Raw genomic sequence first — 27,987 nt, 5'->3', positions numbered from 1 at the left:
GCCACCTGCAACCAGCTGACGCAAACTCCTTCAGAGTTAATTTAAGACGCAAACTCAACACCTGTGTGCCTGCGGCAACTCTTGGACCAGAGAGTCGGTACCACTCGGGTCTTCCTTACCGTACCGAGTACCCAGAGGCTGACAACATCCTCCCTTGACCTCCGGATCCACACAGAGGGTCGTCTGAAAGGTGAGGTAGAACACAGATTGTGTCCGTATGCTGTTCCCCTTTAAGAAAGACTTAAGTTAGCTGCAAAACAACTCTTTCACCCAGAACGCGTTTTCTCTCTCTGAAATAAACCTTCTGAGATTCCATTCACACATCCAAACACACGCATTTCATGTTAGTTTTCACCCAGACACAGGGTTGCTTCAATACTAGGGATGTAAGAAAATATCGATATGGCAATATATTGTGATATTTTTTCCAGCAATATTATATCGATATTCAAAAGCCGTGTATCTAATCTTTGAAAGAATTTACATGCAAACATTTGTGTATTTTCTTTTCGTTTTGTGCAATTCAATCGCCACCCACTAGTTGGCAGCAGTGTGCAACAGGTTTTGTTTCCACCATTGAACTGTAAATCCCTCCATCATGGGTCAGATACCTCATGTTAAACATGTTACGTATCAGTTTGAACTGTTAATTCAACATTCTTACAATAAATTCAGTAAAAAAATTGCTTGTAACGTCTGACTGGATGTATTGCAATATATCGTGATATAACGTATCGTCTCCCCTGTATCGTGATATGTATCGTATCGCCAGAATTTCAACAATACACATCCCTGTTCAATACCAAGTTTTAATATCAAAGTTTTATAAATTGTCATTTAAATTGTCATCTTTAAATTGTTAGTAATAAATTCTTAACTTTTTAAACCTGACTCTTCTTTGAAATGAAACACAGAATGGTGTACATTTGGTCACTGAACGAGCAAAGATTTCTTTAAGTCTTCTGATTTAATAAATAAACTTTTGCTATTAATTAAATCCCTTAAATTAAATGTTAATCTTTGGATTAAATATAGACCAAGTCAGTTGGTGTATGAACTTCTATTGATCATATAAATATCTGTGGATATCTATGTAAATATAAGTTCATAAGCCAGACTGTTTGATCTTTCTCAGAATCCAACAAAGCTGAATAGCACAGCGTTAAATTCTAGTTACCGGTATGTAGATTTACTACGCTACATCAGGATCCCGTAGTTATAAAAGTTAGACTAACATTTAATTTTGAATGATCTAAAACTGTTTATTTAGACATATGTGTTTGTGAGCCATGAAAACGTAGTGAAAGGGTTATAAGAAATGACTAATAAATGGCAGAGTGGTTCTCTCACTGGAAAATAGCAGGGTTCAAAAAGGAGAGAAGGCTTAAGTAGATGGTACGGAGTCATAGGGCGCCGAAGTCACACCCATCTACTTTCGGACCTCGGAAGAATGAAAAAACGAATGCAAGTCAGTGGTGCTAAAACACTTTTCTTTTCATAAAAATGAACAAGTCTACCCAAACTTTTGCATCGATTGTACTTATCTAGTTAGTCACTCGTATTTGTTTGTTGCAGGGGTTGATTGTAAAAAGCAGATATTCTGAGTTAGTTAAAGGTTCTCAGCCACCCTGTAGACACTCGTCTTCAGTGACGTACCGATGCAAACCTGGACATGAGCCAGTCGAAGACGTGTGGCATTAACAGTCAATGGTCAACTGGATCTCCAGTATGCAAAGGTGAGATTGAACTTGGAACTAAATTGAAAAATAAATATGCTGATGCTGTAATAGGTTTTATGTGCCGCCAAGGCAGATGTATTTCCAATCCAATCCAGTTTTATTTATAAAGCGCATTCACAAGGCATTACAACCAAACAAGGCGCTGTACACTAAAAATGTTAGTTAATTAAACCGGCGTTATACAAAAATGGCGAACACAGATAAAAGATAAAAAGCAAATACAACAAATTTCCCAAAACTAACAGCTAAAAATCAACAAGGCACAGGGAGAATAAAAAATTAGAAAACATTTTAAAAAAGAACCTCAATAGTACGGAAGTTGATATTGTAAAGTCCATTTTTAAACAATGCAGATGTAAGTGAGGTTCATAATTATGTTATATAAGCTATTGAAGTAGTGAGTTTTCAAGCGGGATTTAAAAATGCTAGCTGTTGGTTCACTAGCAGTGGTAATGTGTTCCACAGCGTCGGTGCACAGACAGAGAAAGCCCTCTCTCCACGGCTTTTTAAACGTGAATTCGGAACAGCTAGGAGGAGCTTATCTTCAGACCTGAGAGCACGCGGCGGGTTGTAGTAATGGACAAGTTCACACAGATATGGAGGAGCTTGATGGTTCAAGGATTTGTAAGTGAGAAGCATAATTTTGAAATTTATCCTGAACTGCACGGGCAACCAGTGGAGAGATTTCAGAATTGGAGAAATGTGTTGTCTTCTGTCAGCTCCAGTCAGCAACCTAGCTGCAGAATTCTGGACCAGCTGAAGTCTAGAAAGAGCTGCTTTACTGATGCCATATTTATTTGTCCTCAAAGCTGGAACCTTTCAATAGTCACAGGGTAATAGGCTCTTGGGAAGAATTAGGCTTCATTAAGATCAACAGAGCAGCGATGGCAGCTTTGTAACTTTGTTGCTATTTTAATGACTTTGCAGACCCCTTTAATGACTTTTTTTCCAAAAGCCAACATTTTAACACCATTTCTGACAATAATTATCTACTTTCTGTGGGATTTTGTCATTGATGTTGCAGATTAGCAAGAGAGCCAGCTGTGTCCAGACTGTCCTTCATGAAGCTCGGAAAGATCAAGTTGCATGGAATGACCAATTATAAACGTTTCTTGGCCGATCTCATCCACTCACAAAACAATGGGTCAATGTTAACCATCAAGCTGATTAAGTGAAGCGTGTGTGTGTGTGTGTGTGTGTAGGCCTGCTGAACCAGTTTAGCCCGTTTGCTGCCTGAGGTCATGATGGGTTGAACTCCTGTTGCTTCGTCTGCCTTGTCACACTTGAGCAGTAATGTTGACTGGTCATTGGTGGGTTACAGCGCCGCCCAGAGAGACAGAGATGCTGCTGAAGATGAAGAGGCTGTAGCGCTCTCAGTAAGAAAAATGAGGTGAAAGTCAAGTGTACTGTTCTAAAATGGAAACATTAATAATAATAATGCATTGAACTTATATAGCGCTTTTCTAGACACCCAAAGACGCTTTCACACACTCTCACATTCACACACTGCTAGTGATGGTAAGCTACATGTAGCCACAGCCGCCCTGGGGAGGTCTGACAGAGGCGAGGCTGCCCTTTGGTGCCGTCGGCCCCTCTGACCACCACCAACACAGGCAAGTTGGGTGAAGTGTCTTGCCCAAGGACACAACAGCAGGATACCCCTGGCGGGAGCTGGATTTGACCCCATGACCCTCCGATCATGAGGCAACCCGCTCTACCACCTGAGCTACTGCTGCCCCAATTAATGATGTAATGATGTGTCAACAGACGTTTTTACTTCCCTTGTAAATCCTCTATATTGTCTAGGACCTAATAATGCTACCAAAGCTGCTACAAACACAGAACAGTGGGTGGTTCTATATCCTGGTTCTGGTGAAGGCTCATCAAACATTTGGGCTTTTTTCTAAACATGTTTTTTCAACAGTTTATTTAACAGAGCTGTGCTGCTGTCACACGTTACGACGCTGCTGGTAGGTTTCAGTGGTTTATGCACAACTGCAGTCCTTGTTTCCCAGCAGAGTCGTGTTGCCTGAGTCAGTTGGTTCAAATGAGTGGTTTTTAGTTCTACTTTTATTTTCTATTTTTTCTTTATTTACTTACAAACATCACATGTTTGTTCTTTTGTCTTCAGTGAGCACAGAAGTCTTGTTGATCCAACACCCAGAGAGAAGAGGGGTCACCGGATCAACCTGTGAATGTACATGCTGGGGATGACACACACACACACACACACACACACGCACGCATGCACGCACACACACACACATTCTTTAATGAAAATAAATCTTCCCGTGATCCTTGGTGAAAGAATAAAACACATGGTTAACCAATGAACTTGCGTGCAGGGAGGGATGGATACAATCCTACATCTGATTACAATCCGTTACTCTGCTCTGACTCCACAAATCCCATGCCTGCCCACATAGAAGAAACACACCTAACTCCTAAAATCAGTTTGTGGATTTACTCATTGGCAGCTTCTGCATAACTAATACCCTGCATACCAGAGCAGAGTCTGTAATAAACAGTTAGCTTTAGCAATGGCCATCATACAACAGAACAAGAGACGGTCCTCTATCCTCTGTAAACAGATGGTCTCAACTAATACTCAGAATATAAGCATTGAATACATTTTTCCCATCACAACACACACACACACACATTTTGTTTACACACTTTAGACTAAGCCTCCTCCTTTTAATTTCAGGTTGGCTCATGAAGTATCAGGTCTACGGTTAGAAAGGAGAGGTGAAATAAATGATAAATGATAAATGACCCGCACTTGTATAGCGTCTCTCAGAGTAGGGACTCCAAAGCGCTTCACACTACAGTGTATCATTCATCCATTCACACACACATTCACACACTGGTGGCGATGAGCTATGGTCTAGCCAAGCTGCCCTGGGGTGCACTGGCAGAGGCGAGGCTGCCGAGCACAGGTTCCACCGGTAACAATGTCAAAAGAAAATGTGTACTTAATGTGCCTTAATGCTAAAAGCCAATACTTTGTTTTTAATTGCATAGAAATAACCCACTTGCCGGGATTTTACAACTTAATAGTAAAATATATTAAAAAATGTTTTTTCTGGCTGCTTACATTCCAGAATAATGTTCTTTTATAAAATAACTAAAATAGGATTGTGCTCATAGATGTGTGTTACAAAAAAAGGCTTTTTGCACTTGTGTAACATTTTGTTTTTTTAAGACAAATATGTATTTTGTTAGGACTGGAGGCAATCGTGTAACTAGATTAGTCATTTTCTAATAAAAAGAAACTGAGAATAGCTGTGTTTACAGTGTGTTATTTTTCTATTTTTCCCCCCACAAATTAACTCACACAATTCATCATAAAGTGTGTTTATTTCCTCATCCAAACAATGTGTTATTTTGACAGAGCCTTGTTGCTTTAATTATAACTCAATACTTTCATTCTGTTTTTGTAAATCACTGACCATATCTGAGAATTATTCAACTCGTAAGGAAGTTTCTCATATATTCTAAAACAACATTTAAAACATTCTTTGTTGTAAAACTGCAGCTAAAACGACACAAGAGGTGGCAGAAGTAGTGAGAGAAGAAGGAAGCTATTAAAATATATTTTTGTAGAAATATGAGCACATATCATATTTATAGCTTACTTATAAACTTGCTATTATTTTTCTGTAACATTTAGGTAAATATTAGCTGTTGTTGAAGTAGCATAATAACAGTTCAAAAACCTACCAGCTGGTGGCGGCAGCGCGCCCATTATTCCACTGTTTCGTGTAAAAGAAGCAGATGTCATCATAACCATAGAAGAAGAAAAACCGGAAAAAGAAGTAAATATTGCCACAACAATAGAAGACTGCAAGCTGTGGGAGAGATTGTTGGGTAAAACTCCTGTTACTTCGTATTTATTTACTATATTTAACTATTCACGTGTTTAAAACTGCGCATCAGCTAATCCGTTAGTTTTTATCACACCCTTTCTTCATTTAAGTCATTTTAAGGAGAGTTGTAACCATGAAACGAGATTTTTTTTTTATTTTCGGCTAATCGGAATGTTAAGGTAAAACAGTTATCACGTGTTTGCTTAATAACTTCGTTTTATCCCGTTTAAAGGTAATTTAGTATTAAATCACGTTTCTGTTCGTTGGGTGTTGCCACCATCGACATATATACTGGACAATGAATTTCCGTGGTTGCCACCCAAAGTCTGAGTGATGGAGGAAATTAGTCACATCCGTTACATTCATTGCTGAATTGTACTGTTTCTGAAACAAGGTTGGGCGAATGGAAACACCCCTTCCTAACGTTTCCTTACGAAACTGACTCATCTGAGCTCAGCCCAGTGTTTCCTTATGTTCCCAAGTGGTGTGTGTGTGTGTGTGTGTGTGTGTGTGTGTGTGTGTGTGTGTGTGTGTGTGTGTGTGTGTGTGTGTGTGTGTGTGTGTGTGCGCGTGTCACAGGGTTGGGGGGGTAGAGATGTGTCAAAATTGACATTATTGAGATATGTGGGTCTTTTTAATCTGTAAAACACTTAGAGTAACATTTTTGTATGAAAAGCGCTTTATAAATAAAGTTTAATTTGATGATTTGATTTGTTGTGTGTAAAGTGCTGATTGTTGTAGCCCAGCTGGAGTTAGATTATTATGAGCTCGAGTTTAGTTGGCAGGTAAAAACATCAGAAAAACCGCATTCCCCTTGAAATATTGCTACATTTTAATTATTAAATCTCTGATATTCTTGTCTACATTTTGCTTTTCCTCTTACCCAGGAGAACCTGCTGCCACCACGTCACTGTGTCAGATCCATCATGAGTCTCACTGCCTTCTTCCTGCTGAGCTTTGCTGCTGCTGCTCAAGGTGTGTGCAACCATTAGGACACAGAGTCTGGTGTATCCTACCTGTAATTAGTGTTGATTAAGTCAGTCCTCACTCACATCTGCTCATCTTTGCTCTATAAAGATTTCCTTTCCATTTCAAACACTGGTTTGTGAGACTAAACATGAGTTAAACAACACAATTAAGTCCTACAGTTTTTAATAACTCCAGTGTTTTTCCTGCTGATGTTAGGTGATTATGTATGATGTTTTTCAGTATTGTATAAATACTGTTTTTTTGTTCCAGGGTTTAACTGTGGCCCTCTCCCAGAGCTGGCCCATGGGAACATTGACTACCCCAGTGGGATTGAGACCGATGCTAAAGCTGTGCTCACTTGTAAAACAGGGTTAGTGGTTAAGTGATTAGTTAAGTCGTTTCTGGTCAGACAGGTTTCACATTTTACCAACAGACTGTGATGAATGAATATGTAATGAATCAGTGAAGAATAGACTTTATTAATCCCCACAGTGGGGAAATTCATATATTAAGGGAGCACGTACACAAAAAGATAAATACACACAATCAGAATAAATAATGACAGAGTAGAAAAATGGAAAGTGAGTTTACAAAACAAAGAAACTTCCTGACTAGGTCAGTTTAGTTATGGGGTTTTGAACATAGTTTGCCCTTTTACTTTTAACATGTTATTTTCTTTTGTCAGTTTCAACTTAGTTGGTGGTCCGAACGAGATCATGTGTGGAGACCAAGGCTGGTTGAGCAGGTTGCCTGTGTGTGAAGGTTGGTGATCATCATTCTTCCTGTCAGAGATCACAACATGCCCTATAGGTTATGAATTGTAAGTCGCTTTGGATAAAAGCGTCTGCCAAATAAATAAACATAAACATAGGGCTGCTCGATTATGGCAAAAATAATAATCACGATTATGGTGACTGAAATTGAGATCACGATTATTTAGGACGATTTTTCAATTTATGTTGATTTTATTTGTTTTTATTCAGTCATAAAACTGCTCAGGGCACAATCAGGACAAAAATAAGAAACAAAATGATCACTAAAAGAACTCCTGATTCCCAGTATAAAAAGACCAATATACTTATAGCTCATAGTCTATGACCCAAGGGCTATAGACCTTGGTTTAACTCATTTAAGTCTAACCAGTACAGACCCAAATACCAATATCCTGCAAATACTGACAGCAAGAATTATACAGTGGCATTTATAACAAATAAATGCAAATAAATTGATGTTCACAAAAAGTTGCATACCATTTATTTAGTCATGTCAAGGTGCTGTAGGAGCGTGCACTAGCACCGTGTCCTCAGAGAGATTAGTTATTATTTATCAGCGTGAGGAACTTATTTCTACCTTATTTATAAACTATTTATTTACAAGTCCATCAGTTAATGTAATAATTGTCCCAACCACAGCTGCACCCCCCACCCCCAACCCGGTCTCACAGCAATCAGGGGCAAGCTGCATGTGTGTTTAGCACGCTGCATGCGCACATTTAGCCATTTTTAGCGGCTCAGGAGTCCGCAGGTGCGATGTGTGTGTCACTCACTCTGGTTACTCCAACAGAGCCGACTCTGAGAGCCGTTTCTTTAGCGACTGACACATCACTACATCATTCCCTTTCCTAATGTCCTGAAGAACGGTCCGGAGCGCAGGCGGAGTGTTTAGCTAACCTGCAGGAAATGTCGACGACAGTTATCCAGAAAGTAGCTAAGGGTTACCAGAGATGTTTCTGAGGTGTTCGCTAGGTACTTTTAAGATTTAAAAAGTCAAGAAAGGGGTCTGAAAAGCTGCTAGAAATAGCATCAAAGTCACTAAGTTGGCAACACTGTGGGAGGAGCGCTTCATTTGCAACTCAGGGCAGCGCAAGCGGGAGGAGCAAATAATCGGCTTGTTTTGTTTTTATAATCGTTCAAAACTCAGATCGTAATCGTGATTAAAATTCGATTAATTGAGCAGCCCTACATAAACATGTTTGTTTCCCGTCTAATAGATGGTGTTTGATTTTTTGTAGCGGTCACATGTTCACCACCAGCAGATGTTGTAAATGGCGGCTTCAGTCCCCAAAGAGAAGTCTACAAGTTCCAAGATGCTGTGTTTTTCTCCTGTAAGAAAGGCTTTACGCTTAGTGGACATGAACTAGTGACGTGCTCTGAACAGGGAACGTTCTCTCCCGCTCCGCCAACATGTGTCTGTGAGTGTTTCATGTGTCTTAAGTTTAACCTTTTGAAATATTTACCAAAAAATAACATTATATTCCATTTGTTTGCTTGCAGTGGTTGAATGTGAAGACCCTGTGATTCCAAATGCTGAGTTTGTTGGTGGTTCTCGACCTCCACATGAATACTTAGCAACAGTGGAGTACCGCTGTAAAGCAGGCTTCACAATGACTGGATCATCTTCTCTGAAATGTGGGATGAATAATCGGTGGTCTCCTGAAATCCCAAAATGCTCCAGTAAGTCATTTTATAAGATAATAAATCCAACGTGATTAACTTGTGGTAACAAGACTCAGGAAGTTGCTTTGGTGTCACATTTTTACAACATGTCCACTTTTTAGATCTTTAGATTTTCTTCTCTCAATAAAGTGGACAAAGTTCAACTTTCCCAAGTCTGTTCACCAAAAGCTTTTCTCTATAAACACGGATATGCTGCTGCTTGTGTAATGTTATAATTCACATGACTTGACATAGAAATTAGCGTTTACTGAATAAGGATTTGACAAGGTAGAAGTTCAATCCCGGCTTCGACCAGAGAAAGTTGCTGTTGTGTCCTTGGGCAAGGAACTCAACCTGCTTGCCTGCTGGTGGTGGTCGGAGGGACCGGTGGCGCCAATGTTTGGCAGTACCACTTCCATCAGTGTGCCAGAGAGCAGCTGTGACATCATCACCAGCGTGTGAATGACTGATTAAGTTGTGAAGGGCCTTGGGGGGTTGTAGAACCCTAAAAAGACGCTTTACAAATACAGGCTATTTACTATTTACAACGGTTCTTGTCACTGAGATATTTAAGTTAAAAAGCCATTGAATAAAACCCAGTTTTTCTATAGCTGTCTTGAGTAAAGCAAAGCTAATAATATGCTTAATTTTGGATTTGTGCTGTCTCCTCTGATTGGTTCGCTTTTTGTGTTTGACAGGCAGTGGACATGGTCTCGTGGGGGGTGTGGTCGGCGGGCTGGGTGAGTATCAGATTTGTACATCGATGTAATATCCACCCAAATAAGGTACGGTCTAAAATGTAAAACACGGCAAACACCATCTATTAACCAGAGGGGCGGTCAGGCAGCGATCAGTGGATGTAACGCACGTAAGAAATTATCAGTACACTCAAATATTTAAAAGTAGTGTATCATTTTTTTAATAAAGAATTTACAGGCAAAGATTTGCTGTGCAGTGGTCCCTTGTTTATCGCAGGTGTTACGTTCTAAAAGTCACCTGCATGAGGTGAAATCAAAGCAGTCAGCTTCATTTTGTAGTTTTTTTTTTATAGATGCTCGTAGCAAACACAGCTAATATCGTTGGGGTCACACACACGAAACACCAGTGTAATGTTTTGTAAGTGGTCCAAATTTATAAACAGTCAGAAAAATATAAAAGGTATTCAACAAAGTATAATGTTCCATAAAACTATGATTCGTTAATATTATTGAACCTTTAATATCCGATTGACTCTGGAAATAAGTCATTTGGGTAGCCAGGGAACCAACACTTATCAATAATTTGACAGAGAAGCAAAATTATAGTTAAAAAAATATGTATTACTATATTTCTACGACTAATGATTATACAGAATAACTGAAGGCGAATGATTATTCGAGGTAATAATCAGCTGAGACAGTCACCAACTCTAATGAAACATGATGTTGGATGTTATTAAGAGTCTAATTAGTTGTCTTAGGGAAAGACTCCATACCAGGTTTATTTATAAAGCTCATTTAGAAACAGCTTGACACGTCTCACCTTTATGTTAATATTGTTTTATTTGATGCACTCCACTTTGAACTGCACCAATCCAGCAACTGCTGCATTTTAATAACTAGTATTAAAGGTGAATACACCAATATTTGCACAAGAATATTGTAGCGTCATGAATGGCCTCTAATTTGTGACAAAGGTCACGTTTTCCCAGCCGGGTCAAGCTGGGTCGACTGTAACTTTGCCCCACAGATTAAACATGCCAGGAGCCGTGATGTCTGCTGAAACATCATCTTTATTGTTCCATCCCAGTGTTTCCCCTAGGAATTTTTCCAGCTGTGGTGGTGGTGTTGTTGGCGGGGGGGGGGGGGGGGGGGGGGGGGTTATGACACGTCTCACCTTTATGTAAATATTGTTTTATTTGATGGACTCCACTTTGAACTGCACCAATCCAGCGACTGCTGCATTGTAATAACTAGTATTAAAGGTGAGTACACCAATATTTGCACAATAATAATTTCTGTTTTAAACTCTCAGTGACACACTTTGCAGGGTGGATTTGGCATTTAATTTTTCTTGGCATCTGGAAAAACATCTTCTTTATTTGACTCTCTGCCCCCTGTATTTTGGTCCAATTGGGCTGGCCCTATTAAACACGTTCTACACCCCTGCTTAGTAGACTTAATGAAGTATTTTTAAGCCAGTATAAAAAGGACTGAAACACAAATGTACATATTTGGCATTATTGACCAATATCTTTGATTTAATTTATTTGTTAAGAACATCAAGATGCATTACAGTGAACATTATAATAAGCCGGGCGGACACTGTGCAGCTTTTTCACTCGTAACACAGCTTCAGCTCAAACTGTACGACTTCAGCGCAGGGCAGATCTCACGAGTCATGTACTCACACTGTACGTCTGGTAGCAACACGTCGGACCTAAAATATGCTAAAAATAGCAGTTTTTACACAACACGTCAGACTTTTTTGTCTTGTTTTGCCTGTTGTCCTTCGGGAGTGCTGCAGGAGGACACACAGGGATTTATGGGGGTTGGATGAGGAAACGAAATAAAGAAAGTAAATCTGTGTTTTGTGATCAGTTTAATTTGACATGAACACGACAAACACGCTTTCTTGACAATCTTTGTGAGTAAAAAAAATGTGTAGAAACAAAAACGAACAGCGTGTGTTATTAGGGAAATAGCGGGTGAGCGGAGTTGATGCAGGATGGTGAATGCGCCGTGAGCGGTTCTGATACTTTTTGGGTCGCAGCTGCTCGCTGCGCCGCTTCAACCCTCATGAGGAACGAGATAAATATTAAACACTCCGGAAGTCCGTGCGAGCTCACGATTGCTGATCGGTAGCTGGTCACGTGGTGTTAATCGCCTCTCGTAACCCCCTGTACACTACACGACGCTCAGCGCAAAACTCGCCCCGATCTTGTGGATTCTCGCACGAGTGGAAAATCTGCTCAAAAAAGTGAAAAAGTCACACAGTGTCCGCCCGGCTTTACTGTCTGTGTGTGCGTTGATGCCTGGACCGAGCTGACGGAGCTCCCGACTGCAGTTTTGTGTGTAGGGAGGGGCGGGCGCTCTATCTGACTGGCCAATCACAGAGCGTGAAGACAGTCAGTTACCCAATGAGGATTTCATTCAGCACGATTACGGATATTTTCGAGTTTTACACTCGTTTCTTGCTCGTATTCGTCAAAAATGCTTTATCCGTACACTCATAGCTGTAACCACCCTGCCCTGCCTCCTCCTCCTTGCTACCTGCCGGCTGTGATCACAAGCAACAACACAGTAGTTCCTGTTGCTTCTTCGGGAAACCGCGCAACAATAAAAAAAAAAAAAAAAAACATCAATAAAACTTGGGATGTTGTAGGCGTGGCGGTGGGATTTCAGCCGTGGCGGCCCGCCACGGCTACGCCTATGTAAGGGAAACCCTGCATCCCAAGATGAAGGACACTTCAAGTTTCACAATAATAATTTTAAATAATAATTTTAATAAACTCTTGACTTTATTACTGTTATTACAATCATCATACATATTATCTTGGTTCAGTATAAATGTATTTTAATTACTGAAATGACTTATTGTGCTTTGGGTATAATAATGATTATTGTTGATGATCCGTAATGCGTGTTCAGTAAACCTGAAGGTCTTCTTGCACGTTTAACCAGCCTCATTCAGAAGGGATCCAGGGTAAAGGGTAAAACCATCACATGTCTGTATCTCACGACCAAGAGCCGGCTCGTTGAAGTGAATGACGGGAGCCGGCTCGTCATTGGGAGCCGTCCCCTTCCCTCCCCCCTCCCCTCTTGCTTTGGCGAACGCCACAGGCGATTGGTCAACATGTGTAACTGCGTGTCCAGACTGTCCACACACAGAGCAGTAGGGGCGGGGAAGAGGGAGGATCAGACCCAGACACACAGCAGAGAACATGCGGGTGGAGGGAGACGAGAGGGAATGAGGAGGAGGAAAAAGACGAGCAAGAGGGAGGAGAGTGTGACGAAGACGGTGAGAAAATGAGCATCAGCAGTCGGAACGGGGAGAATTCTTAGTGTTCTGTTATTAAATCTATAAAAATGATAAATATTTGATATATTGCATTTTTTTTACATTAGTACATCATTTTACATATAGTTTTGCATCATTTTGGTTATAAATGTACTCTAAGCAACAGAAAATCTGAGGAGCCACTTGGGAGCCAAAAGAGACGGCTCTTTTTAGTGAGCTGAGCCAAAAGAACCGGCTCTCTAAAAAGAGCCAGAATTCCCATCACTAGAGCTGACTGAGCTCCCGGCTGCTGAGTTTTGTGTGGAGGGAGGGGCGGGCGCTCTCAGTGACTGGCCAATCACAGAGCGTGAAGACAGTCAGTTACCCAATGAGGATTTTCCTTCAGCACAATTACAGATATTTACGAGTTTTACTCATTTCATGATCGTATTCATCAAAAATGCTTTATCTCATCCCTAGCTGTTACCACCCTGCCCTGCCTCCTCCTCCTTCCTGCCTGCCGGCTGTGATCACAAGCAACAACAGAGTAGTTCCCGCTGCTTCTTTGGGAAACGGCGCAAAAAAAAAAAAATAAATAAATAATAATAATATATACATATATATATATAAATGAAACTTGATCTTGTAGGCGTGGCGCTGGGATTTCAGCCGTGGCGGGCTGCCATGGCTATGTCTATGGAAGGGAAACACTGCTTAAACTGAATTAGTATTTAACAGGCAGCCGGTGCAAACGGGCAAGGATGGGTGAAATGTGACAGCGTCTGGAGGTGTCTGTCAGGAATCTAGCTGCCGCATTCTGCACTCTCTGGAGACCCTCAATTGAGGAGACACTGACACTAAAAAGTACTGAGTTGGCATAGTCCAAACGTGAGGTGATAAAGGCGTGAATATCAGAGTCCAGATGTGGTCGCAAAGGCTGCGATTTGACTGGCAGCGAGTGGTTAGCACAATGCTAATATACATTGAAAAACCCATAAGGATGCTAATGCTAATATCACAGAATAGATTCTTACAAATTACGAATTATGAACGTGCCAAATTTTTACATTTGGGGTCTAATAAAAAGTAAAAACTGCCATTAATCAAATAAGTACACACAGATATTTTAGTAAAGCTGGAAAACTGTACTTCAACTCCACTGAGTTTTGGCTAGCAGCTGTGAACGTAACTGAACTACGGAAGCTGTGCATGGACAAGACGTCCAAAACTCTAGACGCAAAAGACTTCAATAAACGGGACACACTTCTTTCCTGCAAATAAATTTTCACAGTTGATGCTAATACCTATTCTCCTTAGAGGGATGTGCTCCTGGCTGCAAAGCATTTCACCTTCAAATGCAAGATGTTGTCTTTACTTGTGAGTGTTCATGTATGTGTAGACAAATAAACTTGTTGATATTCAGTACAAGTTACACAGATCTTTTTTTTTTTTTGCTTCAGTTAGTTGAAAAAATGAAAATAATTGTGAATTAAATCGCAATATTGAAGAAAAAAAGCGCAATTAGATTATTTTCCAAAATCGTTCAGCCCTATCACCCACATAACTTTACCCACAGAAATAATGTCATCATCATTTTTTGTTGAAACCAGTTCTAGTTGTTCTCATCGGTGGTGTGGTAGCATACGCTCAGGTAAATGAATGTATTTTCACATCTGCCCTTTACCTTTCCTCTGTTATTTTTATGTGGGCGGCTTTTCTTTCTGTTAGTAGAGATGTAGCACATTTGTGAGGCTTGGAGGTTTAAGCTTTTTCTGTCAGAGGGGTGTTGTCAGGTGTGCTCGCTCAAATCAGGGCTCTCCTATAAAGTCCCTCAAGCTCTGATGTGATGTTTGAGTTTCAGACTGATAACATCATTCTGACTGAGGTCAACAGAATGACCTCACAGACACGATGTGCGTCACTCGCACTCGTTTAGTTACAGAAATGCAAAGGGGCTTTGTAGGAGTGGCACTAATGGGCCATTCCCATCTGTACCGGGTCGGCCCGGGCCGGGTAGCCCCAGTCGGCCCCAGCCTGGCCCGGTTGATTCCACACATCCTTGTCTTAAGCCCATGTGGGCTGATTCTACCCACTAATCAGAGGCTTGCTCTAATGGAAGGTGTGAATTTGCTGTCAGCAGTGGGTGTGTTGGCCCTGGTCGGCCTGAAGTAGACCCCCTCGAGAAGAGGGCTGAGAATGAGCCTTGGTTGGCCCGGAAAAATACCAAGCCACCCAGATATGTAAACAACCTACGCTACCCGGCCCGGGCCGACCCGGTACAGATGGGAATGGCCCATTTGTTTTCTTGCTCTTTTTTAGAAGGTGTGATGAGTGACTGGCTGCATAGGAGAGTTTCAACATGTGCTTCACAACTTTATGGGTCTCTTAAATCGATTTTTCAGCCATTTTGAATCTTGTTTCTGTTTTAGAGTAATGTCGATGAGCTCCAGGGCAGCTGTGGCTTCATCACGCTCATCCCCACCATCGTGTGAATGGCTGATTGTGTTGTGAAGCGCCTTGGGGGGTTGTAGAACCCTAAGATGACGCTGTACACAAACAGGCCAGGCTACCATTTAAGCTGGTGCCTGACCTCTTGGACAACCACTCTTTCTCAAAAGCATAAAATTAAACCTTTCCACCAGTCTAAAGCTGTTTAACCCTTGTTTGTCTAAAAGTTGTCCATGAGTTTTTCCTGCTTCTTTTGTCCTCAGTAAGCATCGCGGTCCTGGTGGTCCAGTTCTTCTGGATGTAGACACGTCTTCCTTAGAGGAGGAACATCTCGGGCCAACCTGACGATGCTCTGTGGAGTTTATGCACTTTTTTAGAAATGAGCTTGAGATGACAACTGAGACTTGCATCAACACAACTCAGTCCCATTATTATTTTGAGCAGAGCTTTGCTGCTTAGCCACTTCCCGAGGATTTCCGTGGGGATGTTTTAAATTCTAACCCACAGCTAGGCCTTCTAATGCTGTTGTATAGAGAGACTTAACGTTTCGATCTATGAATGTATATATTTGCTGTGAAATTGATGTTTTTCATTTCAAACTTTGTACATGCAAGCTAACCAGAAAGTATTGACTTGTGTAACTAAAACGGAAGCGCTGCGTGATTCAGTGTTGTTTTGTATAACAGAGGCTCAGTTTGAAAGGAAGTAGGAGGATCTGAACCAATGATGCCAAAACAAATGATGTATTTTAAATGCCTTCATGCAAAAGCCACGAGCTTCAGCTTGTTGCACATCAGACGTTTGCTTATGTGTGGGCTTTTTAGATGGTATTGTAATAGTTGGAAGGTTTTAGTGGGAATTTTCTGTGTGATACCAATACCTGTGCTTTAAATAACTAATTGTAAACTAATCTCAAAGTTTCATAAACCACCAACTAATCAAAAGATGTAGAATAGTGGCGCAGAGCCCTGCTGATTGTGTTCAGATGAATCTCTGATCCATGATCTGGCTCAGATTTTTATTTATGAAACAAACATTTCAGAGGAACCCATCATTTATGTCATTCTGAGCACGTATTAATTGTGTATATTCGCTTTTTTTTTAACAATTTGCTCATTAAAGTAAATCTAGAGAACAAAATGTCTGTTTATTTTTTGTAAATGTTCCCAGCAGACTTGAGAATGAGATTGTTCTTTGTTTCCCAAACTTTTACTTGGGTGGCAAGAAGATAAGCGTCAGTGACAAAACTAAATATTTGAGTCACCGATCAGCTCTTTATTGGCAATGTTGCAGTCTGCATGCCCAAGCCAGTGTTTTGGTCAGGAGGTTTCCTGTGAGTTCTGACAATGTAAAAATCCACCTCTTCAGAACACACCACACCTCTGTATGCTGCACCCTTGTGGTGTAAGAGACCGCTTGCAGAAGCTTAAAGTAGCTCATAATGATGCATTAAGGACTCTGCTCAGGAAGCCCAGGTCCAGCAGTGTCAGTCTTTTGTTCTGTAATGCTCATGTCAGGACTTTCCAAGAGCAAATGAGGAATTTGATGGTTTTTATCTTGTGTTTGTAAAGCTTTGAGCACTTGTCCAGATACTGGTTGGTTCCAGTTGTAGCGCAGTATGTTTGCTGCAGTTTAATGTGTTTTTATGTGTCTTTGTGTTGATTTTTAATGTGGACTGTGAAGCTGCTGCTGCTGCTGCTGTCCCAGGTGTCACTACTATGTGCAGTGATTTAGTTGCAGCTTATTTTTACTCCATGTTTGCATCTATTGCTCTAAAGAGGCAGAGAAATCATAGTTATGGTTCTGCAACAGAGTCCTGAAGTGGTGCAGATGCTGAGCTGTTCTGTTGAGGTGAAAAGAGAGCTAAGGCAGGAAGTGAGCTGCTGCTCCTCCACTATTGGGCCATTCCCATCTGTACCTGGTCGGCCCTCCCAGATAGCTCCAGTCGGCCCCAGCCTGGCCCGGTTGATTCCACACATCCTTGCTTAGGTATGCAAGGAATGCAGTCAGAGACATTTTCAGCTTCTAGGTAATCGGCATGATAATGAAATGAGCATGCCTTAAGCTTGGTTTATGCTTGACGCATTTACTTTCCGCTTGGTGATGCGGCTCGCGGATGGAACGCGCTTCGCTACTCGCAGCGTTTATGGTTCATGCGGCTTGTCTCTGCGGTGAGCCAATATTCTCCCAACCTGTAGGGGGCAGCATGGAGCTCTACGGCATGCATCCAACACTACACCATAGTAGAAGTAAAAATTACTGTTGTTTACAACATGGTATTCCAGCATTTGTTAACAGCGTCCTCGTCTTTTCCGACAGTGCGAGCTATTTCTCTCCAAGAATTATTAACAACATGTTGATGACGGTGATCTCTGAGAGCTGAATCATACAAATGTCTGTATTTACGAACCTCTGCCATACTAGTTCTTGCCAGTCCGCCATGTTTTTCCACGTCCGACCGTACGCGTGGTTAGAAAATTTCCTAGGTGCGTGGTGCGGAAAGTTTGGTCCGTGCGGAGGTGCGGTGGAGGGGCGTGGTTTTTAAAATGACGCAATTTCGCGGACGCGTCAAGCATAAACCAACCATTTCAATTGGGGGGGGGGGGGGGGGGGGCAATAAACAGTAAAACTTCATAGAGCAATTTTTGGGGGGACATGAAAAAAATGCTCTCTTCATACAACACTGTATGTCCTTATAAGAGACTGACCTGTGACTCTGCCTGTGTCTGACAGGCTCTGGCTGCCTGTGCTCAAGTGACTGGACTTTGCCTAATGAAACCATTTAGAAACAATTTCATAGGCATTTCATTTCTTTCTTATAGATGTCTTTATCAAAATGCAAGTTTCTACTTACCGACCGTACCAACTTTACGTTTACGTTGTGGTTTTAGAAGACAATACAGGTTTACTGATAGCATTTATGTGTTTACAATAACTTTTGTGGGGGGCAACTTTGTGCGAGGGGGGGCATCCCCCCGGGATTTCCGCCTATGCTGATTCTACCCACCAATCAGAGGCTTGTTCTAATGGAAGGTGTGAATCTGCTGACTGATAAGCCGGCTTATCAGTCAGCAGTGGGTGTGTTGGCCCTGGTCAGCCTGAAGCAGACCACCTCAGAAAGAGGGCTGAAAAACAGTCTCGTTGCACCCTGAAAAAAGGCAGGCCAGATATATAAGCAAGCTATGCTATCCGGGCTGGGCCAACCAGGTACAGATGGGAATGGCCCAATAGAGAGGAGGTGGATGAGGTGGTTTGGAATGCCTCCCTGGGGAGGTGTTTGGGTGTGTCCTGCAGCAGGAGACCCCTTCTTGACCAAGATATACTGGAGCGTTTATATCTGTAGGCTGGCGTGGGAAAGCCTAGTGATCCCAGGGAAAGCTAGGATTTACTAGATAGAGAATGTCTGCACTTCCTAGCAAAGGCTGCTGCTGCCCTCATGACCTTGACGAGGAAGTTGGTGACGAGGAGAAGCATGCTTCTTTGATTCATGACAACAAGAAGCACAAGACAACACAAAACAGTTCTAACAATAATCATCACAATCAAAAGGGTGTTCAGCGTTCAAAAGATAATTTAAGATGATCTTTGGGGAACTTCCTCTGATGATGGACTGAAGACTCAGCAGACTGTTTTGAAACAGGGACTGCAGTACCAAACTATGACCACAGGATGTCCTTCTAACTTCCTGCACATTTAGGTTTCAAGAAATTTCCTTTGAATATTACGTTTTTTTTTTACGTTGAGGTGCTCTTCACGGAGCAGGACCTCAACTTGATGATGATTTTATTATTGCACAGGACATCTGACATGTTTTTGCTATTTGCCGCTCAATAAAGAAGTACACATAAAAAATAAAATACACTTTACCTGCTTAGGTCTAAAAAAGTCTACTCTATGATCCCAAGCATGAGACATGATGACATATTTTTTTACCACAACAAGTAATAATGTGGTCAAAACATTTCCACTGTTAAACATCTAGTTAAAATTTAAACCTTAGTTGTGAAAAACTGAAAGTATCAGCAGAGCTAAACATTTACACAAGACATAAAAAACAGACAGACAAAAACTGCTTTTGTGAACTGGTTTTTAATCTGGTAGTTTTATTTTTAACCAGTATCAGCAAATGATGTTAAAGACACTAATAGATGATACAGCTGCTCGTTAGCCATTACGTTACAGAATGTAGTTATAAAGTATTTGTCAGCTGATTAAACATTCAAGCAGAGTATAGTGGCATCTTGTGGATGAAAAGTTGACTGGCGAACTCAAAATTTATAATACTAACATTCATCTCCTTTTAGTTTGGCACTTTAGTTGTGTTCTTTGCTTTGCAAATGTGTTGTCCTTGGTCAAAAACTACTAAAACAGTGTCATCAAGTCACCTAAAACTTCTCCAGTAAATTTATTTTTCTTCCCTCTGTTGTTGCCTGAGTTTTTGTTAAAGATCACAGTGCAGGGAGACATTCAGCCAGGATTCCCCAAAATCAGCTGGTACTAGTGATGGGTAGATGAGACTTGTAGCAGAAACTCATCCTGTTGACAGGTGGAGACGCTCCTCCATTTAAACACAGTTTAATGCTTCAGTAACAGGTGTAATAGCAGCTGTATCAATCATGGATACATGCACCGACACGGGGTCTCGCTCAATGAGCTAGATGCATGTGCTGAAGCAGATAACATGGTTTATGATCAAAGTTTACAGAGGCAGGAAAATGTAAAGCACCATTTCCTTGTTGCTGTTGAATAAAGACAATTTGGGTGGTCAAAGGTAGCATACCAAAAAGTCTAAGCAGTGTGTGACTGGCTTTCTGTGTGAATTAGAAATGTAAAAAAGGCGAGAGAAAAACCCTCTGTTCTGAGCAAGGCTGTGATAACACGTCATGTGCTTACTTCTACATGTTCCAACCCACTTCAACGTCAGCTATGTTCAAATGTTGGTCGCAGCAACACTACCGCAGAGCCACAGTAAGCCGAGCCTCTGTTAACACCAGCCTGAGCAGATAGCTTCAGCTGTTAGCAGCGTTCTTGTTCCATCCTTTCACCCATTTTAAGTCTCTTATCCAGGGTTGGGTCGTGGGGCCAGCAGCCTGAACAGAGAGGCCCAGACTTCCCTCTCCCTGGGCACTTGGACCTGCTTCTCTGGGGAATCCCAAGGCATTCCCTGGACAGCCCAGAGACCTAGTCCCTCCAGCGTGTCCTGGATCTTAGCTTTGGGTCTCCATCCTGTTGGATGTGCCATGGAAAACCTCACCAGGGAGGCATCCAGGAGGCATCCTAACCAGATGCCCGAGCCGTCTTTACTGGCTCCTCTCAATGTGGAGGTGCAGGGGATCTACTCTGAGCCACTACCGCACAACCAACTTTCTCACCCTATCTCTAAGGGAGAGCCCAGCCACCCTACAAAGAAAACTTATTTTGGCCGCTTGTATCTGTGATCTCATTCTTCTGGTCTCAAAGCACGTGACCATAGAGGAGGGTAGGAACATAGATCGACCGGTACAACGCCCACATCCCTGCAGAAGCAGCACCAATCCGCCTACCAATCTTTGGGACCATCTTTTCCTTACTTGTGAATAAGACTCCAGAGACACTTAAACTCCTCCACTTGAGGAAGAACCTCGTCCCTGACCCGGAGATGACATTTTACCCTTTTTCGACTCCAGACCATGGTCTTAGATTTTTAGGAGCTGATTCTCATCCCAGCCGCTTCACACTCAGCTGTGAACTGCTCCATCAAAAGCTAAAGATCACTGTCTATTAAAGCCAACAGGACCACATAATCTGCAAGAAGCAGATACCTGATCCTCAGGCCACTAAAACAGATCCCTTCAGCACATTGGCTGCACCTAGAAATCCTGTACGTAAAAGTTATGAATAGAATTGTTAGGAGCAGCCTTGACGGAGTCCAACTCTCACCTGAAATGAGCCCAACTTACTGCAGGCAATGGGCGCCAAGCTCTGACATCGATCATTTAGGGACATAACAGCTTGTATCAGAGGGCCTGGTGGTACCCCATACTCCTAAAGTACCCCCAACAGAGCTCCCCAAGAGATGCGGTAGGACGCATTCTCCGAATCCACAAAACACATGTAGATTGATTGGGCAAACTCCCACAAACCCTCCATGACCCTCCTAAGGGTCCAGTGTTCCACGATCAGGACGAAAACCACATTGCCCTGCCTGAATCGGAGGTTTGACATTCCAACAGACCCTTCTCTCCAGAATCCCTAAATAGACTTTACCAGGGAGGCTCAGAAGTGTGATCCCCCTGTAGTTGGAGCAAACCCTGTGGTTTCCCTTTTTAAATAGGGGGACCACCACCCTGGTCTGCCAATCCAGTGGAACTGCCCACGATGTCCACGTACTATTGCAGAGCGACATCAACCAGCACAGCTCCACAATATCTACAGCAGGGCTACTCAATTCTAGGTCACGAGGGCCGGTATCTGGCACATTTTGAAGAAGAAAGAAGAAGAAAATATCATTTTTATAGCGCCTCTCAAGATAAAAATCATGAGGCGCTTCACAAAAACAAAAAATGTAAAAATATAAACGAGAATTTAGAAAATGGTTAAATATATATTTAAAATAAGCAAAAATAGACAATTGTGATTAAAAAATGTTAAGAAAGAGAGAGAGTGAATAGGAAAGAGGGAAATCAGTGGATCCTGAGGAAGGTTGCATTTGACACTGTCAACCATGGCTTCCATTTGTCCACACTCTCTAGCATGGGCATCACAGAGAAAGCACATGCCTAGTTTGAATCGTACCTCACAGGACGATCATTCAGTGTGTCTTGGCTTGGACAGTCCTCTACCATGCACCATCTTGCTACAGGAGTCTCCCAGGGCTCTGTACTAGGACCTCTTCTCTTTGCGACCTCTTCGTATAACGAAAGATCAGACCATACCTAACACAACATGCCACCCAGCTCCTGGTGCAATCTACTGTCATCTCCCACCTCGATTACTGCAACGCCCTTCTAACTGGTCTTCCAGGCTGTACTGTGAGACCTCTTCATATGGTCCAGAACGCAGCGGCACATCTGGTCTTCAATCAGCCAAAAAGAGCATACGTCACCCCTCTGTTCATTGAGCTCCACTGGCTACCGCTAGCAGCACGCATCAAATTCAAATTGCTAACACTAGCATACAAAGTCCATGATGGTACGGCTCCCATCTACCTGAATCCTCTTGCAAAGGCTTACGTCTCGGCCCGGCCACTCCGGTCATCGTCGGCTAGCAGTGCCTACACCACGGTCAGGACAATCCAGACTCTTCTCATGCATCATTCCACAAATGTGGAATGACCTACCAAGCACTACCAGAACAGGGGCTTCCTTTTCAATTTTCAAGAAACTCCTGAAGACCCTGCTCTTCAGAGAACATCTTCTAAACTAGCACCCTCCCTGCACACTTCCCCCTCTCTACTGTCCACTCCTTGTTCCCTCCTCTCCATGATTGATGTCAAGTTGTTGTAGTTATTGTTGTTGTTAGCCTCAAGGGCAACATGCCGATTATCACTTGTAAGTCGCTTTGGACAAAAGCGTCTGCTAAATACATAAACAAGGTGGAATAGGTGGGGAGAACAGAATAAAGAGAGTGGTGAAGAAGGTCATACAAAAGCCACTTTGAACAAGTGAGTTTTCAGCTGCTTTGTAAAGGAGTCCACTGAGTCCACTGATCTCAGGCTCAGGGGGAGGGAGTTCCAGAGTCTAGGGGCCACAGCAGCAAATGATCTGTCACCTTTAGTCTTAAGCCTGGTGCGCTGCACAACCAGTAGGCTTTGATCACTGGACCTCAGGGACCTACTGGGGCTGTAGGGACTAAGAAGATCACCAATGTAAGATGGTGCTTGTCCATGTAAGACCCTATAGACCAGAACCACGATCTTGAAATGAACCCTGAAGTTGACTGGCAGCCAATGAAGCTGGAGGAGAAGCGGGGTGATGTGGGTGTGTTTGGAGGACTTGGTCAGAAGCCGAGCACAGGCATTCTGAACCACCTGCAGACAGTTCAGGGAGGTTCTGCTCAGACACGTGAAAAGAGAGTTACAGTAGTCTAAGTGTGAGGAGATGAAGGTGTGGAGAACAGTCTCAAGTGCAGAGTGAGACAGAATGGGACTCAGCTTAGCAACGTTCCTGAGATGGAAGAAGGAAGAGCGAACAAATCAAATCACTTTTATTGTCACGTCACATGTGCAGGTACACTGGTACAGTACATGTGAGTGAAATTCTTGTGTGCGAGCTTCACAGCAACAGAGTTGTGCAAAAATACAGTAATGTAAAAACAAGCAAAATATAAAAATGGCTAATCTAAGTAATAATATGTATAAGATGTAATGTATATACATTACTAAATGTTTATGCAAGTATTTTTTTTAAATATATTGTTCTACTTGTGTGCGTGTGAGTGTGTTTGTGTGTGTATAGTGTGTATATACATGTTTTACAAATGAATAAAGTAAACAATAAGATAAGAGATATAAAATGTACAGAGGTTGGTATGTGCAAAACAGTGGCATTAATGTACAGTATGGAGCGTGTAATGTTGGAGTTTCAGTGGTGAGGGTGAGGTGTCTGCGCAGTGTTCAGCAGTCTGATGGCCTGATGGAAAAAGCTGTCTCTCAGTCTGCTGGTTCTGGACCGGATGCTGCAGAACCTCCTTCCTGATGGAAGTAGTCTGAACAGTTTATGGCTGGGGTGACTTGAGTCCTTGATGATCCTCCCCGCTTTCCTCAGGCATCGCTTCCTGTAGATGTCCTGGAGGGAGGGCAGCTCACCTCCAATAATCCTTTCTGCACACCGCACTACTCTCTGGAGAGCTTTGCGGTTGTAAGCGGTGCTGTTGCCATACCAGGCGGAGATGCATCCAGTGAGGATGCTCTCAATGGCACAGCGATAGAAGGTCCTGAGGATGCGGCGGCTCATGCCAAATCTTTTCAGTCTCCTGAGAAAGAAGAGGCGCTGCTGTGCCTTCTTCACTGTACTGTTCGTGTGCACTGACCACGTAAGATCCTCAGTCAGATGAACTCCAAGGAAACGGAAGCTGCTCACCCTCTCCACAGCTTCGCCGTTGATGGTGATGGGGGTGTGTATTCCTCTGCTCCTCCGGAAGTCCATTATCATCTCCTTTGTCTTTGTGACATTGAGGGTGAGACTGTTGTCCTGACACCAGTGGGTCAGGGCGCTGATCTCCTCCCTGTAGGCCGTCTCATCGCCATTGGTGATGAGACCCACCACTGTGGTGTCGTCCGCATACTTCACAATGATGTTGGAGTTTCTCGTGGCCGTGCAGTCGTGGGTGTAGAGTGAGTACAGGAGAGGGCTCAAGAGAACTGACATGAGAATCCAGGGTGAGAGCTGGGTCAAAGGTCACGCCAAGATTCCTGACAGAGGGTTTGGTGTGAGAAGCAAGCTGACTAAGAGAGTCTCTGACTTTGGGAACCAGCTTGTCTGGGGCACAGATGAGGATCTCAGTCTTATCTTCATTCAGCTGAAGAAAGCTCCCAGCCATCCAGGTTTTGATAGAGTCTAAGCAGGTGTGTAAGAGCTGCAGCTTAGACATCTCTTGGGGCTTAAAGGAGATGTACAGTTGGATGTCATCTGCATAAAGATGGTAGAAGATTCCTTTGAAGGAGCTCAGGATGTGCTGAAGAGGGAGAAGATAGAGGAGGAAGAGCAGAGGCCCCAGCACAGAACCTTGTGGGACACAATGGGTAAGAGAGGTGGTGGAGGACCTAAACTTGGAGATGGCCACAGAAAAGGAGCGCTCAGAAAGATAAGAGGAGAACCACTGCAGAGCAGTTCCTGATAGGCCTACCCAGTCTCTCAGCCTCTCCTGTAGCAGGCGATGGTCAACAGTGTCAAAGGCTTCAGTCAGGTCCAGCAGGACCAGAACAGTCCCCTGCATCACTGTGAGTCAGACGGTCATTAGAGACCCTAAGAAGAGCTGTTTCAGTAGAATGAGCTCTACGAAAACCTGACTAAGCAATCATAGATGTTATGTTCATCAAGAGCAGCTGTGAGTTGTTTAGCCACAACCTTTTCCAAGATCTTGGAGATGAATGGAAGTTTAGAGATGGGTCTGAAGCTGCTATGGAGAGAGGCATCAAGACTCGGTTTTTAAGAAGTGGGCGGATTACAGCGTTCTTAAAGTAAGCAGGGACCTGACCAGAAACCAGAGAAGCATTAATTATAGAGAGCACGCTGGGACCGATGGACTGAAAAGCACTTTTAAACAAAGATGAGGGTAAGATGTGGAGGGGGCATGCAGAGGTCTTCATAGAGTTAACTAGTTTGGTTAACTCAGGCAAAGAAACAGGAGCAAAGCTATCTAGGATGATGGGCCTGGTTGGAGTCGGGAGAGGCAGTGATAAGGCTGAAGGAGAGATGCTAGATCTAACCTTATTGACGTTGTCCACAGAGAAAGACAGAAAGTTCTCACAGTCTGTAACAGAGTGGATGGAGGCTGTAGGAGTGGCAGGAGAGACGATGCTGCTGATGGTGTTAAACAGCACCTTGGGGTTCCCTTTGCTCTGGGACACCAGGTTGGAGAAATAGGAAACCCTAGCGTCTCTGACTGCAGAGTTAAAGGATGTCAGAAGATCTTTTAGGTGCAGCAGATGGACGTGGAGATGGGTTTTCTTCCACAAGCGCTCGATTTTTCTGCATTGGCGCTTCAGGCTGCGAAGGCTGTCGTTAAACCAGGGAGTAGGGTTCACTGCAGGAACTGATCTGGTTCTGACAGGACAGATGTTGTCCAGAATGGAGAGGCAGTGCTCGTTGAACTGAGAAGTTAAGGAATCTGGGTCGTTATCAGAAGAACAGGGTGGAACAAAAGCAGCAGAAAAATTGCTAGCTTTGCTCTCATTAAGAAAACGATAACTAACCATACGGCGGGCAGGAGGTGGGGACGCAGAAACTGCCAAGTTAAAGAAAATGCAATGGTGATCTGAAATATAAACGTCCTCAGGACAAACACTGTCAGCATTTAGACCCAGGGTAAAAACAAGGTCTAGAGTGTGCCCCCTGGTGTGTATGGGGCCAGAAACATGCTGGGTAAAGCTGAAGGTGTCCATACGGCTGGAGAAATTCATGGCAAAGTGATCAGAGGGATCATCAATGTGGATGTTAAAGTCACCAACAATCACCCGTCTGGACAGCTTCACAGTGGAGGATAGAAAGTCACTAAACTCCTGAAGGAAAGAACTGTTTGGACCAGGCGGATGACAGACCACAGCACAGTAGAACGGGTCCTTATGCCCGACTTCAATCAGCTGCAGTTCAAAGGAAGCAAAGTGACCAGAGGTTGTAGAGCTACATGGATGATGGTCTCTGAAAACAACAGCTAGGCCTCCACCAGGACCAGAACCCCGGGTCTGGCTAAGAAAAGAATAACCACTCGGGCAGAGTTCAATCAGAGCAGAATAATCAGATGTTTGCTGCCAAACTTCAGTCAGACAGAAAATCCAGGTTTTTAGAGATAATTTGATCATTGAGCAGGAAGGACTTATTGTTAACAGAGCAGGTATTTAATAGAGCCATGCTGAGTGAGGTGGAGGAATCAGAAACTACAGAAACAGCATGAGTTAGTGGATGTAAATTAGCGGGGTTATCCACGGTGTTTATAAAAACCACTTATGGAAGGAACAGGAGGAGAGACCACTGAGGAATGAGGATAAACCGACCTTAAAAAACTTGGACGGAGAAACCGCGCCGCAGAGCGGCCTGGTGGGAATGCGGAAGTGGCGCTCAGGTCGCCAAACAAAGGACAAGAAGCTAGAAGATCACGCCAATGTTTACTAGATTAACCACGCTTTAAGAGAAGTCTTATTCTCACCTGGATTCCTGCTCATTTACCTCTTTTCCTCAGACGTTTTCCCGGGACTGGATAAACATCGCTGGAGGCGCCCTGGTTGGAATCGTCATTTGGCTCCGAGCCAGTGTGCCACTCAGGTAAACAAACAGGAAGGTACGTCATCGGTGCATCTTGGGCGATCGTGAATGAACGGAAGGACAAAAGAGTCTGGTGATCATAGGAGATGGTAGCAGGGACACTACTGAAGAGGATTGCAGACAGGAGCAAGGTGGAAAAGAGGTTAGTGGAGAAAAGTTTGAAAATGTGGCCGGTGACTGCGGTTAAGCCAAGCACAGGCGCCATCTTGTTACCGACCAGAATCGGGCTGGTTTTAACCCTGCTTCAACCCACCTGATTTCAGTTAGTAGGTGATTAACATGCTTCTGCAGAACCTGATGAGCTGCTGCACAGGTGATTCATCCCCGTAATCAAGTGTGTTGGACAAGAGTAACCACTAAAATGTGCTGGATACCGGCCCTCGGGCCCTTAATTGAGTAGCCCTGATCCAGAGCCTCAAGAAACTCTGGGCCAATCTCATCGCAAGCTCAACCCAAAGTTCCCAGATTCCGCTTCCTCACTGGAAGACGTGGTTGGATTGAGGAGGTCTTCAAAGTACTCCGCCCACCGACCCACAACGTCCTGAGCCTTGTTGAAAAAGAGAAAAACAAGCACTCACCACTCAGGTTC

At 43.1% G+C, this 27,987-nt stretch overlaps 1 protein-coding gene across 3 annotated transcripts; it reads left to right on the top strand.

The window, feature by feature from the left end:
* The first annotated feature begins 51 nt into the window (after window positions 1-51).
* LOC107390407 (membrane cofactor protein) lies at window positions 52-27,663 on the top strand. 3 transcript variants are annotated; one of them, XM_070544814.1, is made up of 8 exons: window positions 52-190; window positions 6,496-6,583; window positions 6,848-6,947; window positions 7,263-7,339; window positions 8,589-8,768; window positions 8,851-9,030; window positions 9,711-9,752; window positions 27,316-27,663. In XM_070544814.1, exons 2-8 carry the CDS (start codon window positions 6,535-6,537, stop codon window positions 27,444-27,446), a joined length of 759 nt encoding a protein of 252 aa, XP_070400915.1. In that variant the 5' UTR covers window positions 52-190; window positions 6,496-6,534; the 3' UTR covers window positions 27,447-27,663. The 3 variants fall into 3 exon arrangements, with proteins under 3 accessions (XP_070400915.1, XP_070400914.1, XP_070400916.1); XM_070544813.1 differs by lacking the exon at window positions 52-190 and adding an exon at window positions 5,515-5,609; XM_070544815.1 differs by lacking the exons at window positions 52-190; window positions 27,316-27,663 and adding exons at window positions 5,515-5,609; window positions 15,702-16,036.
* The last annotated feature ends 324 nt before the right edge of the window (window positions 27,664-27,987 follow it).

Source organism: Nothobranchius furzeri, chromosome 15, assembly GCF_043380555.1.
Source record: "Nothobranchius furzeri strain GRZ-AD chromosome 15, NfurGRZ-RIMD1, whole genome shotgun sequence".
In the NCBI taxonomy this organism is placed as follows: Eukaryota; Metazoa; Chordata; class Actinopteri; order Cyprinodontiformes; family Nothobranchiidae; genus Nothobranchius; species Nothobranchius furzeri.
Note: the sequence above shows the minus strand (reverse complement) of the source record. Positions and strands in the feature narration are given on the sequence as shown.

Coding starts and splice junctions, on each gene's coding strand:
- LOC107390407 (XM_070544814.1), top strand. CDS start 6,535: ATGAGTCTCACTGCCTTCTTCCTGCTGAGCTTTGCTGCTGCTGCTCAA. Junction 6,584..6,847: donor CTTTGCTGCTGCTGCTCAAG/GTGTGTGCAACC, acceptor TTTTTGTTCCAG/GGTTTAACTGTGGCCCTCTC. Junction 6,948..7,262: donor GTGCTCACTTGTAAAACAGG/GTTAGTGGTTAA, acceptor TTCTTTTGTCAG/TTTCAACTTAGTTGGTGGTC.